Genomic DNA, 20,242 nt, shown 5'->3' on the forward strand with positions numbered 1-20,242 from the left:
GAACACTTCTGGAAGCTAACTAGGGATGCATTGCAATCTAGTCCAGGGGAAGTGTCAGTACTTCCCTGCTGTATTTACAAATAGAGATGAGAAGAGGAAATGCTCACCTAGTCCAGGGGAAGTGTCAGTACTTCCCTGCTGGACTAGGAGGGCGCGGGCCGACAAGGCCTAAGAACTCGGTCCGAAGTGATTTGGTGACATCCTCGTGATTCCTTTGGTGAGGTCGCGGGGCGTGAGCTCACACTTGTCCTTGAATGTTTTGAATTAATCTTACTGAATGAATCAAGCCTATCTTCTCATCCAGTCTTGAAAATCTCTTTGGACCCTTTGCTCCTGTCAAGGCCCACACCGGGCCAAAAGAATCAACAAGTTGATCTGAGAAATTGATTTAAAGCTTGTCTTGGCTTAGATACGACGCGCCCGGGGTTTCCGCTTGAGGGCGAGACAGTGCACCGACACAGTTGACAGAAAGTGGTCCAACGATACGAAGAACCAGACAAGCTCAAAGCTGAGAATGCCGCCAAAGAAAACGAAGGAGCTCCAACGAGCCAAGATGGCGCGAGTTTCGCAGAAGAAGAAGGAGCATTCGGTCGCACGAGCTGGCCGCAAGAAAGCAACGCAGCCGAGCAAAGCACCAAGGGAGGACGTGCAAGTATTGACGACCGCACCAGTGCCGCAGGTTATTGATCCATGGGACCAGGCGCGAAAGATACTCCACGTGAGCTCTACGCCCTCGTGGCTCCCATTCAGGGAGGAGGAGTTTGCGGAACTGGAGGGGGCCTTGACGGAGTCGATCTCGGAATTGGGCGGATGCTGCTTATACATCTCTGGCGTAGAAAGTACGCAATGGCCAGCTCAATCCGTTCAAGTTCTTCAAAATCAACGGGATGAAAGTCACCGAACCGAGCCAGACTTTCATCTTATTCTGGGAATTCATCTCGCAACATCTCCTTGCAGACAATTGCAATTCGCCTAGTGTTGTGTTAAGATGTGCGTAAGAAATGGGCACTACAACTGCTGCAAACCAGCATTGAGTAATTCAGCTAAGTGGATTGAGGAGTCTACAAGGAAAGATTGTACAAGCACTGGGTATGGTAATGATAAACTATTATAAGTGATAAATTTTGATAATAACATGAGAGGAGGATGATAAGATTATACAACAGTCACAAGTTGGGATAACGCTTTGGATATTATGCACAACGGAATAATTGAGTGAAAAAAGGGGCTAGATTGACTATCAAGGACTTAAGTGGTGTCTAGATTTACTATCAAGAATTTAAGTGGTGTTGAAATTTTGATACATTGTTGCAAAGCTGAGCAACAATGCCATCACTCAAGCCCCACTGAGTCATCTTGTCCGCGGTGATGCTCTTTGAAAGGAACATTTTTGGATGAGTGATATCTTTCTCATCAAGCATGGCAAGGACCTGATCTTGCTTATTTGGACAAATCTTGACAAAATCGACGTATTCGCGAAGCAGTTGTTTGTTGGGTTCAATGACCAAAGCATTAGAATCTGCTGATGGGCTGCGGTGGCGACAACCATTATCGACATCGGAATCATTTAGCTTTCTTTTTTTACTTGAAGATAGTTTCTCAAATTTGATGTTGCCCGGGGGTGCACAAACGTTCACCCCCTTGGTTTTTGCAATCTAAAATCAATGGAACCAATATTAGTTTGAGCATTTGAGAATGGGATCATTCAAAGCCACTCACTATGGCTTGAGCCCACTTTGTTACCACCCCACTGGTCAATGGAATGTAACAAGTGGGATCCTTTGGATCAATGTAGACCGGCATTCGATCCTCGTACTTTTTATTGGGCGGGTGGATAGCGTAGATTTGGTTCATGACCACATTTCGGGCTTGAAAATTGCCAGGGACAAGATCTCGGACTGGAGGGACGTCATTTGATCCTTGTGACAACCAAGGGTAGTTACGCTACGCGTAACGCGTAGATAACGGTAACGTAACGAAATGTTTGTCGTTATCTACGTGTTACGCGTAACGGCAGTGCGATTACGTTATTGCAACACGTTGAGCCGGTTTTTTTTTATGCTCGTTGCGTTATCCGGGCGCGCGGAGCCCTTGAGAACGGGCAAAAAATGAGGCTAAAAAGCCTTAAATGGTCCGTTATCGCGTTATCCGGGGGATAACGCGATAATGGGCCTCATTTTTGAGGCCCGTTACGTTACGCGCGGGGCCTGAAATGACCCCTTTACTAGTAAAGTAACAGGGGGCCCCGGATAACGGGGGTAGTTATGTTACCAAAATTGCGCGGATAACGCAACGTAATGTAACTACCCTTCGTTGCTTGTGAGCTGCATCCACTCGCCTCAATCACAGCTTGCTGAGTCAACATGTGATTTTGGAACGCAGCAGGAACCTTACGTTGTTTGGCTTTTGTGGCTGGGTTCTGCATTGCAATCTCCAAAGCTGCAGAGGTGTGGTCCATGCCAAGGTCCACAACGTACCTCATCCATCTGATGAATTTTTTGTTGTTGTTCAGATTCTGTTTTGCAGATTTTTTGTATTTGGGGGTGGTCTTCAGACCCATTGATATGTTCCAGTTGATGTCCAATTCAGAAAATCCCGAGGCGACAGGGTTAAGAATCAGCTCTCCAGCCCCATAGTAGATCTTGTTGCATTCAGCTGCAACAATTGTCCGGAACTCTTGACGGTTCATCAAGCCCGCTGAAATCAAGACATCAAAACACTTCTTGGGTTGGATCATGTTGTATGCCTCTTTATTACCTGGCTTACAAAAGAAAAGCTTGAACGTCATCTTGCAGTGGATGACCTGCGCCTACATGCAGCAAAAAAAGAGAAAAAAAAATCAGCACCCGTTGGAAAGGGTAAAATGCTCAACTCACATTGAGTCGAGCTGGTTCTGGGCCAATCTGACAAATGCGCCAGAGCTCGCTAGCGGAGAAGTATCCTGGAGGAGGGGTTTCCCTACCCAAAAGATCAATCCCAAATCTTGACATTTGACGGTGGTGGGGGAAGAAATGCTGCTGTGGTGGGGCCCGGGTGCACTGGACTACTTGCTGCTGTGGCCAACATGATCATCAATGACAACATCATGGCCTTTGAGGAGTAAAAATATGAGTAAAAAGATACCTGAACAGCCTTGAACCTTGGGCGAAAATCCAGGAAAATCCTGCAGATCCGTCCAAGGATTGTTCAAAAAACAATATTATGGTGCTGAAGATGGCTGGATAAGTTGATTCTGGGTTCACGGTTGGAGAGACTAGCACTTTAGGTTGCCTACAAAAAGAATTTGGAGGCTTTATGTTGAATTTTGTATTTTTTATTGAATCAACCGGTGATTATATCACCTATATTTATATCAGTGCCAAACGGGGCCTTAGATAACATGGTGATTTGCATCCTGGGTACACCACGGGGTGCGTTTTGATAATCGGGCCGCGTCCCGCGGACGCTTTGACCTGAGGTGTCCACACTGGGCATCCATTGGATGCCTGATGCACTGAGCATCACCTGGACGCTTCGGAAAGTGTCCAACTGATGCTCGGCCCTCAAAAATGTCAACTGGACATCAAAAAATGCCGCAAAGCAGACACTCTCAAGCAAGAGGGTCCGCTGGCCATCTTGAGGGTAGAAGAAAACAAGCATCCATTGGATGATCTGGCAGAAGTTTCCAATGGACACCAAGAGCTGCTGTTGGTCACAGTCTTCTTGGTGATGTTCCCCGCCAAATTGGGTTAGGCAAAGTGACCTGCATGCACGTGCGGGTATACTTTGAAACCCCATAATGTGTATGCAATAAGGGGGAATGAAATACAGGTATATTGGATTTGTTGCACTGCTGATTGAGATTGATTGTCACCCCTGTAGACTGGAAACGACCTACTCAATAGCTTGCTTACATCATTTATACAGGCTATTGGAGGTCTCCAGAGCTGCCCCTTGCTGCCCCTCGCCCGCCCGCTCGCATCCCCTCTGCCATGACTATGTAACAGTTATTGTCCAATAACGTTAGTGTAGTGCAGTGGCCCATTGCTGGTTTCACCATAAAAATCTCCTCCCCCTATTTTTCTTGACCTGTCTACGCGGAATAAGAGCGCAATTAACCGCCACAAACCTGGCGTATACAGCTTGGGAAGAACACTTATTGCCACTACAGCTAGCGCGCTGGCCGCTGCACCGGCGCCAAATCAGTGTGCTAGAAATAAAAATAAAAATCCCTATTATGGGGGTTCACAATTGAAATTTTCCAAAACTTTGGAGCTAAATTCAAGGCCTTTATGAACCAAATTTTAAAATTTTAATAATAGAATTCACACCAGCATGTGATACTTCAATCAGTTCAAATTATCAGTTTTTTAAGAAAAATGTTCATAAACACCTTAAAATGTGTCCTGACTCCTAAAGGTTTGTGAATTTCAATTGTGAACCCTCCTATTGTACCAAAAAGCGGAGCCAACAGAATATCAGGCCAGCCATTATTTATTCAAGCTGCAGAGAAGCCAGAGAGGCACAGCACACCCAACTGTGCTTTTGGTGATGGTTTCCATGGAAAGGGTTAGAAGCATGTGCAAATTAGTTGTTAAACTAATTTAAGCAGATCAGTAGTAGGACCTGAATGGAAAGTTTTTTTATCCACAACAGAAGCAAGAAATCAGAATACTTTCAATCATTTTCTCCTGCTATCACTATCCTACATACAAATGCACCACAAAATCCCAATGCTTAAAATCCAATCAAGGTGTGCATACATACAGAGCTTCAATCCAATTCTGGTATAATTTCACAAATAACCTGTATATCCTTAGTTTCTTTCCAAGCAGTATGTTTTTGTGGTGAATGGTGGAGTTGGGATTTGCAATAGCTTGAAATGAATGAATCCTGGACCTACCCATTCTCTGGCAATGTCACAGTAAGATTTACATGAAATTCTTCAATAGGGGGGTTCACAATTGAATTTTATAAAACTTTGGAGGTCAATTTAAGGCCTTTATGAACATAATTTTAAAATTTTGGCAAGATTTCCAGAAAAAGGTGTGACTGCTCAATCAGTGCAATTTATCAACTTTCTAAAAATATGTTCATAAACGGGTTAAAATGGGTCCTAAAGTTTTACAAATTTTAATTTTGAAACCCCCAATTTAATTAGCCACATTGAAGAATTTTGTGTATTACATGTTAAACTCAAGACATATCCCTCCCCTGCTTGCAGGGTGCATACAATGCCAAGGTCCTTGTGTGAGAAGTACCAGCCAAATGGCTTGACAGAACATACAATCCCTCAGATGACTAGCACAAAAATCAAACAGAAAGCTGGCTGCTGAGGGCACCATTGGAATCCTCAGGATTTCCTACATGTTCTACACTTTTGAAATTTTAAAAAAGAAGCCACCAATCTGTTTGAACTTCAGAAGCCACTTGTAAAGTTAGCCATAGGCCAATCATCTCTTACAGGAATTACAGATTGGTTGTGGAGGCAGAACACTATCACACCCCTTCCACACCCCTCAGAGCCCCTTAGACACCAAAAAATGGCTCCCTTGAAACACACATAGAAACCATAGTAAAACTACTATCAACATTTTTTTTTCTTAAATGATAGGAAAGAAGGTAGGCTCTACTTCACTCATATTTAATTTTTGTTCAGATGCCAAGTTGTAGGACAGGATGTTGAGGTAACAAAATGGTGTACAAATTCCGTCCTTGTCAGGTCACAAATACAATTTACACTTAAGCCTCACCTTCGGAGACGCTTCGCGCCTCATCGGAGAGGATTATGTAGTCAATCTTGATGACATATGGGGTGTGACTTGGGGAATCTGTTGACCTTCAAACAAGAAGAAAAGTTGTGGTACATACATATTAGGGAGAGAACCTCCAAGGCATGTCACAAATCTGCACACGTGTTGTCGGTGACAGCTTGGCGATTGAATGTGTGATTTGGTCCGCCGGGTTTCCCACGGTGGTCTTCCCGGGTGATCTGGGATGGGATGAGGACTGTTTGGTACTGTTGACCATCCCAGCTGCTCAATACGAACGACCAATCCAACGACCACCAACCGCAAAAGCCATCAAAGCATCCAAGCGAAGGACGGAGCGAAAGGTGTGAAACTAACTTTGACGAGAGGATTGCTTCAGCCGAACGTGGCATCGACAGAAAGAGGCACACATACTAACCATAGTGTCTCTTGACCGTCTTGATCTGACCATCTTACAGGCGTTTTGTATCTTAGCTTCTGAGATTGACTTATAAACGCAGGAAAGAAGTGGCTGAGATCCGGCCGAGAGGATAGATCAAAAGTGTGCCCTCTTTTTTCACCCATCTGCCTCGACTCAACAGCTGTGCTGACGGAACTCTTTGCTTGTCTCCATTCAGCCATGTCCAAGTCTGATGCGGATATCAAACCCCAGGATATCGAACTACCGCTGTCGTCTCCTGAATCTGCCAAGCTCACTCGTTCTCGTGCCAATCGACCTCCGAGTATCGGTGATGCCAGTCAGCTGTTCGGCGGCGGCAGTGGCTCAGACGATTTCTTTGGCCCACCTTCCACGTTCAGTAATGACCTGGCCCAGCAAGGTTCCCTATTCGATCCCGTCCCAGAAGAAAATGGAAATACTTCCTCCTTCGATCATGACCCGTTTGCTTGGCCAACAACCGATCAGCCAACTATTCACTCGAGCACTCAGCACCCGTCCCCTGTTCCCAACAACTCATCCCAAATATCAGATCCTAACCTCTCAGCTTCCTACGATCCCTCCAGCGGGTTCTCCTCAGACTATTTCAATCCTTATCAACCAGCCCCAGAATCTACAACCTATCATCAAGATCATCAGCCCTCGAACCAACAGAACATCTACTCGTCACCTAACCTAAGTTTTGATCCGCAAGGCTTCAATGATCCTGCATCGTTTGGTTCTCCAGCTTCCCCCTACCCTCAGTCTGTCCACCACTCTTCAACCGGCCTCGGTATATCGCACTCATCCCCTCAAGCTCCCTACGGCCATCAACAACAGCCAGATGTGGATGCCTACAACCCATATGCTCCGGCTGAGACTCACCCAGTAACTCAAAACCGATACTCCGCATATGCTCCTCACCAAACTCCAGTCTTTGATCCCCCCAACCCGCACCTGGCCGATGTAATCCCTCGTTCAGCTTCTGTCAATGCACTCTCCCATTCAGATGCAGCTCAGCAAGCTTCTGCTTACCCCAACTTCCAGCGTCCCAAACTGGTCCAATCTGCAACTCATCACTCCAGCTCACCCCTAAACCGACCCAAAGTCTACGATGCTTACGATCCGCCAGCCATACGCAAAAAGAAAACTTACGCTTTCAACACAACCGCCAGTTTGCCTTCTACTCCCGCCTTAGGCGGCGATGGTTTCCAATCTCAAATCCCTCTATCTGGTTTCAACTCCTCCCCTCAAAATTATCCCACTTCCTTCACCCCGCCGCCGCCGCCGCCACCACCACCCAAGCAACGGTGTACTTCAACCCCTGCCCACACTCACGGCCCTATTCAAATGTCCCACATGGGCTCCAAAGATTTCTACGCTCAGCCACCTCATATCCTTAACCCTCAGAGGCAATTTGTCTCTTCTGTCTACTCGAACCACCAACAAGCCTCTTCCCCACTGAGCAAGCAACCCACTTTCTTTGAGTCAGATCCGTACCAGTCGCACGACTACGCCCCTCCAAGTCACGAAATCATTTCGAATCCCAGCGCAGATGGTCAATTTCAAGACTTTTCCCGTCCGTCGCAAGAGTACCAGTATGGGCAGCCGTCTCAACCACCCGCTCAATCCACAAGCACGCCGTATATGCCAACTTCTCAGGTAGAAGATCCGTATGCTCCCACGCCATCATCACACCCAGACCAGAACCGTAGAAACAGCATTCCGCTGGTTTCGCCACCCGTCACAGTTGATCCATCGCATCCTTACGCCGTTGGGCAGGGGCCACCTTCGCATTTTGGCCAGTTTGTCCCCCCAGCTGGAGCTGATCAAGCTCCTCCGCCTCCTCCCCCTGCTCCTCAAGACCACTCTTACGCTAGCGTCGTAAGTGGGATTCACATTGGCAAGCAGAAAGTTGGCAGCCCTCTCAAGATGTCAATTGTGGCCGATGTCGACGAAAATGTTGATGAGCAGCATCAACAAACTTTTTCGAGCTACCAGGGTGGCGATTACTCCGCTCAAGTTCAACCCCAAGATCCAGTTGATGCGCTCAGTTCAGCCACTCAGAGGCTATCCATAAACTCACAAACTGCGGGCTCTGATTCCTTGAATCCATCAGCCATTCGGTTTGACGAGGATCCTGTCCCACAGACTCCGCCAATCAGTCTGGATCCTACTGCTAATGCACAGCTAGCAAGCTCTTTCAATACACCTGAAAAACTGATGTCAGTTCCGGATGTTCAAATCCAACCCGCGACTCCTCAAATCTCTGCACCTGGGAATTCTATCGCGAGACAGAGTCGTCAGTTTGATGAAGCGCCAGCCGATATGACCGCAACTACGCACAACCAGCCGATCAGCGGTTCCAAGAGTATGGAAGCCATCCCACTTGATAGCTTTGATTACGGAGCTCCCAATGACTCCAACAGTCAATATACCGACTTCCAGTACGGCAATGAGTATAGCCACGAACCTGCCCAAAATAATCCGCAAGGGATCCATCAGCTCGACTATTCTCAAAGCGCCAACTCGAATCGAACCTCGGAGGGTAGTCCGACATCATACAATCCTTACAGTGCTCCAGTGGATGTCCACAATCCTGCTTCGCCCTCAACCCTTAATGGCTATCCCAGCAGTCAGCCCGCTGACTTCGCCCATTCCGACCCGTACAATCAATCATCTGATTACAATCTGATGGGTGAAGGCTCGGTCTATGGAAGCACCAATCAGCAGTCTCAGTCTATTTATGGCCTTCAGCCAGAGGGCTTCACCCCCGACCATAGTACGACTTCTCGAGACACTGCACCTACCGACTGGCCGCTTGAATCCGCTGCTGAAGACCAAGTCAAGGGTCCAAGTGTTTATAATCCATACCACCCGATGGGCCAAAGCCATCCCGATCATATGAGTCGCCAGATGGATGATCCCATGTCGGAGCGACTGACAGCCCGAGTACCTGTGGCGAGCTTCGGCTTCGGAGGAAAGCTGATCACCGTCTTTCCGGCCAATGTGGGAGGAAGAGGGCCGATGAATGGAGGACAGGCGACTGGATACGAAGACCCGTACGGTTCAGGGGGCATGTTTCCAACAACAGGCGCCGCAGACTCGGGGACCACAGTTCGAGTACAAAAACTCTCAGAAGTGATCCCGTCTAGCGATCTTCAATCCTTCCCTGGCCCGCTCTTCATGGACGGCGGCAATAAGTCCAACCTGGGAAAGAAGCGCAAAGACGTCGTCGGGTGGCTGGAGGCCAAGCTCGACGAGGCCGAGAAAGAGCTGGTCTTCATCCAGAGTACTCTCGTCGCCCGTCACCTTAATCAGGACCAGTCCAAAGACGCTCAAGTCGAAAACCTCCAAGATAAGATCATTCTTGTCAAGCTCTTGAAGTTGTTGGTCGAAAACGAAGGTAAACTGAGTGGCACGTGAGTCGTCCAATCTCCTCATTGAACGAATTAGTGTGAACTTTTCTAAGCAAGAGACTAATAGATGGATTTTTCAGTTCGAAGATCGATGAAGCTGTACGACTCGTTCTGCAATCCATGGACTCTCAGCCCGCTACTGTGGAGGCGACCTCTGCTCTATCCAACCTCAGTCCATCGGATTCGAACCCGCAAGATATCATAACAACGTACCACACTCGCTCGTCTCACTTGGATAGCATACAAGCGCTGCTGTCCAATGGCGACCGACAGAAAGCTGTGCAAGTCTCAGTCGAACACAGGATGTGGCCACACGCCTTGATCATCGCCAACAGTCTCGGAAACGATGTTTGGCGAGAGACGGTCAAGGAATTTGTGCGGTTCGAGATGGCCGATGGCGATCTCTCTGCGCTCGCTCATGCACCCCTTGGGTCTGCCCCTCCACCGCCTCCGTCCAAGGGCAGGGAGGGCTTGAGGACGCTGTACACTTTGTTTGCAGGCGCTGGACCAGCAGCAGGTGTGTAACAAGCCAATTTACCCTTTTTTACAATCCGAGCTCACCGAGCTTATGTTGCAGTGGACGAGTTTTCTCTTTCCGGAGCGCACACATCACCCTCTCATTTGGAGTCGCATGCGATGTCTGCCATGTCCACCGGAATAAACCCAAGTCAGATGGGCACGTCCCGGACCCCTTCTCCCGCGCCTTTACTCCACCCAATCCGCCCTTCCCCCGCAAAGATCCCCAACAATGTCCTGCACCAATGGCGCTCGGTGGTGGCAATGACGATCTCAAATAGAGTCCCCGGAAGTGCACCGTTTCTCTTGAGATTGGGTGATACCCTCTTGAGCAACGGCCGAACTTACGCGGCCCATACCACGTCAGTTCTCCAGTCCCCTGTCACTTCCGTCTGTGTCCTGGGGGCCTCAGCTAATTTGTCACTATTGCTGGCCATCCAGGTATCTACTGTCCAACGGCTTGATGCCCCAAGTGTCTCTGGATAACGGCAACCGGATCTCTTTGCTTGGCAGCCCAGCCATCAGTAACCCTGAGAGACCTGGCTTGGACTTGGAGGCCGTCATGTTGACCGAAGTATTGGAATTCGCGCTCTCCCTGTCACCCGTTCCTAAAAACGTAGACCAGTTTATCGGGATCCCACATTTGCAAGCTTATCGTTTGGCCCTTGGCCTTGAGTATGCAACCTTTGGATTGGTTGATAGGGCAAACAAGTTTGTTCTCCTTCTCACTCATCCCAACAAAATTTTGCCAGTCGCCTCTTTACGTGTGCTCACTCGATGTATCCTTTTTCTTGCCAGGTATTGTGAAGCTTTAGGGGCTACCACGAAATTGGCCACAAAGCCTTGTCCTTTTTACCATGCTTCCCTGCTCGAGCAGGTCAAAACTCTTTCTGGTCGGCTATCAGCGACCCCTCTGGCTGATAAGGGCTCCTCATGGATTACTCGAAAGATGCCACGACCTACGCTGGATAATGTGTGGCAAAGTCTGGAGGGACGCGTCCACAAATTTGTTGCGGGCGACGACGATGAAACAAGTAATCAAGTGGCATCCACTTCGGCCAGCTCCGCCGCGCAGAACAACAAAGTTCTCGGTCCGTTCTCTCATTACAGCTCGATTTCGCCCGGCAGTGTTTCTGGATCGGTGTCCCGCGTCCAATCGTCGAGCGATTTGGGCCAGATTAATACCCAGACCACCGGTGGCTTGGCTGGCCCGTTCCACCACAACGCCAACCTCCAAAGGCCATCCTCCGGGGCAGGTTACTCGCCATCGTATTACAGCAAAGACCCGCGGCGAGCCTCGCCTTCGAACCAATACGAGGGCTCGAGCCTCTCCCCGGTCGATTATGTACCCTTCCGTGGCCAGACGAGTAGCGTGCCGCCCCTAAACAGCTACGAGCAAACTGGCCCATCCGCCGGCTCGCCTGCCAATCCGTCGTCCCCCGGAGAGACAGTGACGGGTGAGAATGCTGCGACAACCAGCTCTGGGGGTGGGTGGTGGGAGGCCTCGAACAGCTATGGCACACCGGCCAATAGCACCTCTCAGCCGGTTTTCGAATCGATCCAGGATACGCCAATTGCCGATGACGGATCGGGCTTCATCGACCCCATGGCGTCCTTCGGGGGGCCCGTCTTCGGCAGCCCTATCCCTTCAATGGTCGCTTCCCACAACAGCTTCGACCCCCCGTCCGGCTCCCGGACTCAGTTCGGCGACGACGACGAAGAAGACTTGGGGTTCGGTAATAGCAGCTCCCGCAAACGCGATAACGGCATCGGCTCGGGATTCGATGACGATCATCGTGCTGATGATAGTCCTTCTAACCACCATAAGAACGACAAGAATGACAGCAAACCAGCCGAAACAGATTCAGAAAACAAATGTAAGTTTTTTTTCTTGCATTGATAATCGGAAGATCTGGTTGGGACTCGATTTAATCATTTGTTTGTGATTTTTCTGGGGGGTAATTTTCATAGCCATTAAGAACGCGCCGTCATCTTCCTGGCTAGGCCGATGGTTCAAGCGCGACTCAGGATCCCAAGCACCCCCTGGAAGCGGGCCAGTGAAGGCAAACCTGGGCGAAGACTTTTCGCTGGTGTACGATCCAGAGACGAAGCGGTGGGTGAACAAGAAAGTAAGTCCCCGATTATCTTTCCGTCTATAGAGACCTCGACAATTTTATTAAATGATAAATTCTTGGGTGGTTTTCAGGCTGGGGCAACCCAGAGTGCATCGACAGGAGGCCCGCCGCCGCCGCCGCCACGGGCCCAAACGGCCTCGCCAACGAGCTCGATGCGGCCCGCCGAGCTGCCCCCGACCACAGGATCGAGGAACAGTCCGGGACCCAATCGGGTCTTCTCCGCCGGCGTCCCGCCCCCGCCCGCGATGAGCAGGAGCAACACCACCGGGCTCCAGAACGGACGCAACTCTCTCGACGTCCCCCCCGCCTCCTCCTCCTCGGTACCCGCGCCCCCGCCCTCCGATCACAACCCCCCTGCTGCGGCTGCTGGTCTTGCTAATACTCCTACGCCCCCGCCTCCGTCTTCTATTGCGGGCAAAAAACCAAACGCTAAGAAAAATATCCGCTCGAGATACGTCGAAATCAGATAGTTCCCCCACCCCTTTTCGAAAATCATCTCTCCTTTTCTCTTGTCTTATTTTTTCCTTACAAAGTTTGGTTGGGGTTTTTCATTGGTAATGCTCTCGTGAAGAGGTCGTTCTTTTGGTACTTTTGCAAAAGAGAGAGGGGTCGTTTGGGATGAGAGGAACACGAACCAAGCACTATGCATCAAAAAAACTGTAATCAGTACATGACACATTCTTACACATACGTATATATTTATATATCTTGATCCCTCTATTCTCTTTCCTGTCGTGGTTTCTTTTTTTTCCTTCTCGATTTACTGGTACTTGGCATCATCCTATGTAAATATAACCAATCAAAACAGCACAACGCTTTCCTTTTCCTGCTCAGTATGATCTGGTTAAAAATGTGTGGGTTTTTTTTTTGTTTTCCTGCTAGTGCGACTCCTTTTCCAAATTGTTTCCATTTTTTTCAGATGATCAGTGTGATGATAAATCATAATGCTGATGAAGGGTATCCCGATGCAAAGTTTATATTTATATCCAATTTGTGAATCCCTAGTGACCCAATATACGCATCTCTGCTCCTACTTCATGTGCCTTGCACATCTTCGATGCCAAGGTCTGAACAAATGCAAGTGTGTGTATGTATCACATCATCAGGAGGAACAAAGACATGTGAGATGGAGAAAAGTATGCCATGAACAACTTGATGTCAGTGAATCATAGATGGCAGGTGACATTGAGCAACCCATCTGCAACTCCTACAGTACTCGATCTTGTACATCAATAAATAAATAAAAATGAAACATACATGTAGGAAAATTATTTCTTTCTTGATTTAATTTGGAGCATCAAACTATACAATTAGACAGCAAAGAAACTGGGTCCAAGCAGTTGAAATGCAGGGTGCTCCAACAAAGCTGCCAATGTAACCCCACTTGTAATTACATAATTACCTTTTAGGCACAGTCACTGCAATGTGCAGTCACTGGGCATTGAAGCTTGGTTGGGTGAGTAAACCCTTTGAGAATAGTTGGTGTAACACAAGCCTCCCCTCAAGTTCCCACATTTCATCTGCTTACAGTTGACCCAGTTATTTTTGCAGTGAGAAGCATTTGAAATCCAGTAAGATTGTAGTGTGAATTGAGAAAATCAACCCGCATTCCATCCAACTCCAAGCATCTCCCAGAACACCCCTGCCATCTTAGATCCATGAAAAAAGATTCATCTCATCTTTGTTTTTGTTTGTGTGTCCTTGATTGAAAAGCAAGGTTTTCACAGTTGGATTAAGATATAAAAGATCTTGTCTTATCTTACTAATTTTGAATTTCTTAATTGTTTATGTGTGTTACAATACCAGTTTCAATGGGGGGGTTAATAATAGAAAATTACCAAACTCTGAAGCACTTTCTAAGGGGATTATCACAGCCACTTTTTGAAAAGTGAATAAGCTTTTCTGAATTGCACAAGGCACCCCAAAATAGGGTGGTTCACAGTAGAAATTAAGAAAACAAACTTACTTTGTGGACTGCGGAAAAATCTTTGTGCACTGCACAGTGCGTGAATTTCCAAACACTTTGCACACTGCGGGTGAAGGAATCAACATTTTCATATTTTTTTTTACAAATCAATAGAAAGGCTTTTGATTGTCCTCTGTGCATTTTTAGGAGTTTTTGAAGCCTCCTTGTATGCTGAAAACACCCATCAAGAAACAAAGAAAGTCCAGTCATTTGGGGACCTGGAATTAAGGTTCACGTATGAAAAAAATTCCAAATAATTTATTGACCCATGATAAATATGTATTCAAGTATTTCAGAACTTTTTGGACACTTTTTGCAAGAACATGGCTTTGAAAAATCAGGAAATTTTGCATGAAATCTGTCAAAGTACGCTAGTACATGGTGCTATCTCCTAATTTTTCAAAGCCTTTTCCTTGCACAAATTGACCAAAAACTTCTGAAATACTTGAATGCATATTAATCATGCTTCAATGAATTATTTGAAATTTTTGGCATGCGGGAACCTTAATTCCAGGTCCTCAAATGACTGTACTTTCTTTGTTTCTTGATAGGTGTTTTCAGCATACAAGGAGGCTTCAAAAAAATCCTAAAAAATGCCCAGAGGATAATCAAAAGACTTTTTATTGATTTGTCAAAAAAAATCTTGAGGATGTTGATTCCTTCACCCGCAGTGCACAAAGTGTTTGGAAATTTGCGCACTGCACAGTGCATAAAGATTTTTCTGCAGTGCGCAAAGTAAGTCCGTAAAAAAATAGAACCCATTTGAAGGCCTTCATGAACAAATTTTTGAAAAATTTAGATGTTTTTCTGATTGCCAATCACCACCCATATGTGGGCAGTTTTTCTTTAAAAAAAAGTTGTTCACAAAGGCCTTGAAATGGGCTCTAAAGTTTTTTTTAAATTCAATTGTGAACTCCCTTATTATAAAACCTCTTTTTTTGGCTAACCTTTGTGAAGTAAACTTTCATAAACCTTGACAGTTTAGTTACAAAATATCAGGACAAAAAACAATGTTTTGCATACTGTAAATTTACGCATTTTCAATATTACATCATATTTATCACACTAACAAATGGGGCCTTGGAGCAACTCCACCACAGGAGCTTTCTGTGGTGCTAAAATCTTGCCATGTTTAGCTTCCAAGCTTATGCGGCCTGCTGAAGCATCCATCACACAACAGGTATCCCAAGAGCTAACCTCAGCTTTCACCAAGCCCCAACAAGGTAGTGGCTGGGTGTTTGGGGGTGTTTGCGTTTAGGGTGGTGAGATGTCAACAGAAATTCAGGTGTCACGGGAGCTCAGGTGTTGATGTTTGGCACCACCTGAGCTCCAGAGGCTCCTGTCACCCCGGATAGCAACCCGAGTGGCCCTTGATTTTGTTATCATGAAAGCTAAATGCCAGATAGGACCGCGGGAGGTGGAGTTGCTCTTAGCTTTTTAGATTTGAAAATTCTAAATTATTTTCTGGGCTCCCAGAATCAACGGGAAGTCATCCAGTAAGGTTCACCTTGTTTTGGAGTGCCCTCTCTTCCTTAACAAGAAAAATTTCCCAATCATGTCTGAGTAATGTATGCATGGCTGATTGGAAAACCACCAATTTCCATGCAAAGAGAAGTTTACGTGATATCCCAAGCCCACCAGTGGTGTAGAGATTGAGGCAAAGATAAGAACAATGTTCAAATTTGGCGTAGAGCCGTTGAAACTGGGTCACCCATACCTCCGTTGAACATCTTCTTTAAGTCAGATCTTGTTCTCCGAAAATTCCTTTTCTAGTCTACTGATGCTATCAGTCATGAGGGTTGCTGTAAAAATAGACGAAAAATGTCATTTGAGCCAAGCTTAATTGATGGGATTCAAATTTTGAGAGATGTGAATATTACCCTTGAAAAACCGAGAACCGGTGAACCTTCCAGTTTTCCTTGAAGACCAATCCACCTCATACCCAGGTCTCATCTTTTCCTCTGCAAGTATTCGCACTCTTCTTCCGTCTTGATCACCAGGGGCTGTTACGAGGAACGACAATCATTTGGTCAGCCAAGTTAATTCTGTAGGGGTTACAACCTTACATGCAAGAATCGACGCTACCATAGGTTTTTGCCCTCGGTGGTTTTTGAACATGCTTCTTGGACCCCTCTTTTAATAATTGCTGCAAAGTACTTCTGGTTTCACGATCAAGGGCTAGTATGAAAATGAACGAAATTCAGATGAGCTAATCAGTCGGCTTAAATTTTATCCACGAAAATACAGAATGAAATCACCCTTGAAAGACTTAGGCAAGTGTTCCCAGGCCTTTTCACCACGAAGGCCTAGCGTTTGACCAAAATAGACATTACTGTAGAATATTACTTGTTTTGCCATTTCTTCATCTCGCAAGAATCTTGTCAATTTTTCTTGATCGATGAAAGCATGTTCAGACAACAGATCTACAACGTGGAACGCATATCTCCAAGGAAGCATCCAGCATTGCTCGGAAGGTTCCAAGGTCCACTTCACAAGCTCATTCCCAAAGTCATATTCGGTGATCAGCTTCTTGATACCATCTAAAATCGAAGCACCAACTACAGCTTCTACTTTTTTCTCTGCGTCCAATTGAGACCTTTCATCGCGATGCTCCGTGGGCAGATAGGAATGTGAAGGTAAAATTTTTATCAGTTTCCGATACAAAATATTTGGACTGTATCCCCCCAGCTTGAGCAGTCTGAACCGAACAAATTTATTAATTTTCGACTGAGTCTCTCGAGACTGAGTGACGTATCTGGCCATCCATACTTTTGCGACCCGTTCTGGAATTATCAATTCTTCTAGTTTCGAGTCGATGCCACTTTGAATCCGGGATTGGAGGGATAGCACTGCCATCCAGTCTTTGTAAAGTGACATGACTTTTTCTGCAAATTCGGGCCACATCAGCAATCATATTCAATGTTAATGACAAGAAGACAAAGAGAGACAGAAAAATTCAACACAAACCAGGAGTTTTTGCCCAATTTTCTTTCAGCTCTGAAACTGAAAGGAGAAAGATGATCAAAATTCAGTAGATTTCCAAAGTCTTAACTTGATTTACTTACTGGTTGCGGGAGTCAAATTTTCAACTTCTTTCAGCTTCCCAATCAGTCTTTCAAATATGGTGGCTTGCTCTCTCGCAGGATCCGGATCCAGCTCCTTGTGGTGGTCCTTGTGGTGGTCTGTATATTCACCGTTGAAAAACTTTTTTCGAGAGTTAAGTTCAGAGCTGGAGTCGGAATCATTGATTGACATTTGATGATCTTCGAGGTCAGTACCGCAACCAGTGATCGCATGGTCTTCAGAACCAGTGGTTGTTTTCTTTTCAGATTCAGATACGAGCATGCCGTGCTTATCTATGTCAGGCATTAGCTGTTTTTCGGAGTCGGTTCTTGGGTGTTTCTGAGGCCGCAGGGCATCCTCGCGCGCGGAGGAAATCACTTCAATCATCAGGTTGTGGAAGTAAAAAGACGGCGAGATGATTTGGCAAGCATCAGAAAAGAAAGTCTGCAGAGTGAGCCTTGGAAGTGATGTACAAGACATACCGTCGAGTACTTCACAATTTCTCTTTGCTCCAACCAACTGATCGGTAACTCCGCCACAATGGGTCGCGAAGAACCAGGCGCTAACTAGAATCAGTCGGGAAAGCATTATGGAAACTAATGCCAAGTTTAGATGGGCGAGCTTTTCGGCAAGTCTTCCTCACCTGTCCTCCTTTAAAGTGGTTCTGAAGAGTGCTTCCCCCAGGTTCATTTCCTGTGTAAGATTCTATCGTTGATCCACTGAACATTCAAACCTTCTTAGAAACTCAATTTTTCTCTACCTCATATGGCCCCAACCACATCTGCAGCTTCTTCCTGCTCCTTCCCTGTGGGCCTGGCCTACGTTGCCAGCCAAGTGACCCTTATCCAGTTAGCAATTTGATAAATATTCAAAATTATTAGATTATATCGCGCAAATCAATCAGAAATTTCTACTGAAGATCAGAGGAGACCAATCCTGTGACCCCATTTTCATTTTTCAACAAAAATCAAACTTTTGCTGATGATACATCGTCAATCATAAATTGCCTCTTGCTGGAACTGATAACCCTCAATTGAATAAAAAAATATCTTCTGGAACCAGTTTACCGTCCCAATCTTTTCTTCCCAAAACATGAAGCACTGTGTGTCTCAGCCCCCCTCCGCCGCCCTCTCCCAAACCCTATCTTATAATCCAGAATGCCAGAATGCTGGGAAAGATACCGGAAGGCAGGCTTCACAATCCCTCCCAGTGAGAGCCCCACAGGGTTGTGTCTCGTAGCGAGGCGCTGACCTTAGCTGTATGGGATCTTCTGAGACTACAATTCCCCGGGAAGAAAATACTGACTTATAGCTAACCCAACATCTTCCGGAGCTGCAGATTGAAGAAGTGTTGCGCTGTCAATAGAGGCAACGGGCGGTAAAAGGCCTATAGACCCACCCCGGTGCCAGTCATTCTAGTCATCAAGCGGACTACATACACCTCTTGATTTCTCTGCTCGACATGGCACTCCTCCGGAACAATCGGTCATTGGGGTGGTGTCTAGTTTACAAAGTTGATGAACTTCTGGGTGAAGTATTACTTGATACCTCACCCAAATGTTTGCAGTGTTTGCATCTTGGTGATTGTGACTCTCGAGAGGTCCTCTCAGGTGGCACTACTACTAGGTGGCACATTATATGCATGGTTGGCCGTGCTCTTTTCTATGAATACGGAAGCTAGACTCTACGAGTTTGGGGCTCAAACCACACAACACGGATTCTGAACGGATGATGCTTAGCAAATACTGATGGCCAGGAATGGTAAGGAGGAGGATAATGGTGACAAACAAGGTGAGAGGAAGGAAGGAAATTGGAACTGAAGATGAGTAGCAGGCCAGTACAGCTATATCAAAAACTGTGGTTAAAGCAAAAATCAACCACAGCACTGTCTAGACTATGTATCTGTAGGAAAAGGATAGAGGTGAAAAACCAGCACTTACAGAGTGGTAATCAGGTGAACTTGCTTGGATGGCGAACATGGAAAACAAAAAAAACTGTTGATAATCTGAGAAAAATGTTGGACCTGTATTACTCAAGTTCCCTGCTTTATTGATCACTCTTACTGATATTAATTGAGAATAACATAAATTAAAACACCTGATTGCCAGCAGTTGAAACATATTGTAAGTCAGATACTGGGTTGTTCCCCAGCTCACTAGACACTAGATTTTATAGCTCTAGTATGTAAGTTTTCATGATGCAATCCACATCATTCCAAACCGCATAAACATGCAAAATACTCCAGAATAACTGAGAGATGGCAATTGGCACCCACTGACCGGTAGCTTTCACCCTTTAGCAGGCAGGCGTGCGGCCCCACAGGTGATACCTACCCAAATGCTTTCTGGCCTCCTGTGGTAATTGTCTTTGAGCCAGGATTCATCCTGTTCTCCAACCTGTTGCAGGTATACCCAACTACATGACCCAACACTTGGGTCAAGCAGTTAGGTATACCTGGTTTTTGCCCCAAACAGTTGGGGAACAAGGCTCTCAAGCCCCCCCCCCCCCCCCCCCAAGCCACAGCTCTGGCTCAAAAGCCCTCCCACTGATCTGAGAGTTGGGTATACCCTTTGAACCTGTTCTCAGTGCCCAGCCCTAGTCCTCAGGACTCACATCAAATCTTGCTGGTCACTCCTAAGTCCCTCCTTTGGAGGCTTGCGCTTCATGTAAGGGCACCTGCCCAACCCTCAGAAAGGGGATCAGAAAGGGGACTGACTAAGTTTGATTTGTGAGGCGGTGGTGGTTTTGGCAGGGTTGATCATTGGCTGATAAGCACCCCAGGTGAACTGGGGTGTCACTGGTTTTTACCCCGCACCAAAAATTATGCTCACCCATCATATTTGTCAAAAGAATTATCCCCAAATGAGGCTGCTCTCTTTATGTCCATCTTGAAGCAGGACACAGTCTCTAATTGCTTAATATTTTTTATGTGCAGTAGAAGGGAAAAGAGGGTTCAGTAGACTCAGAAGGCAAGAAGCC

At 46.5% G+C, this 20,242-nt stretch overlaps 2 protein-coding genes across 2 annotated transcripts; one reads left to right on the forward strand and one right to left on the reverse strand.

Annotated features, from left to right (window-relative positions):
• Positions 1-514: 514 nt before the first annotated feature.
• Positions 515-12,705, forward strand: PtA15_10A351 (uncharacterized protein; the record flags this gene model as incomplete). Its single annotated transcript, XM_053160517.1, has 9 exons — positions 515-839; positions 6,368-7,970; positions 8,046-9,587; positions 9,665-10,101; positions 10,162-10,462; positions 10,542-10,811; positions 10,899-11,977; positions 12,072-12,229; positions 12,307-12,705. The coding sequence occupies 9 exons, from the start codon at positions 515-517 to the stop codon at positions 12,703-12,705; spliced, it is 6,114 nt and encodes a 2,037-aa protein (XP_053024483.1).
• A 3,236-nt stretch (positions 12,706-15,941) lies between these two features.
• Positions 15,942-17,456, reverse strand: PtA15_10A352 (uncharacterized protein; the record flags this gene model as incomplete). The annotated part of the gene is made up of 7 exons (XM_053160518.1): positions 15,942-16,003; positions 16,082-16,204; positions 16,287-16,379; positions 16,460-16,688; positions 16,773-17,086; positions 17,169-17,204; positions 17,267-17,456. The coding sequence occupies 7 exons, from the start codon at positions 17,454-17,456 to the stop codon at positions 15,942-15,944; spliced, it is 1,047 nt and encodes a 348-aa protein (XP_053024484.1).
• Positions 17,457-20,242: the final 2,786 nt, after the last annotated feature.

The sequence above is a fragment of the Puccinia triticina genome, chromosome 10A (assembly GCF_026914185.1).
Source record: "Puccinia triticina chromosome 10A, complete sequence".
Taxonomy (NCBI): Eukaryota; Fungi; Basidiomycota; class Pucciniomycetes; order Pucciniales; family Pucciniaceae; genus Puccinia; species Puccinia triticina.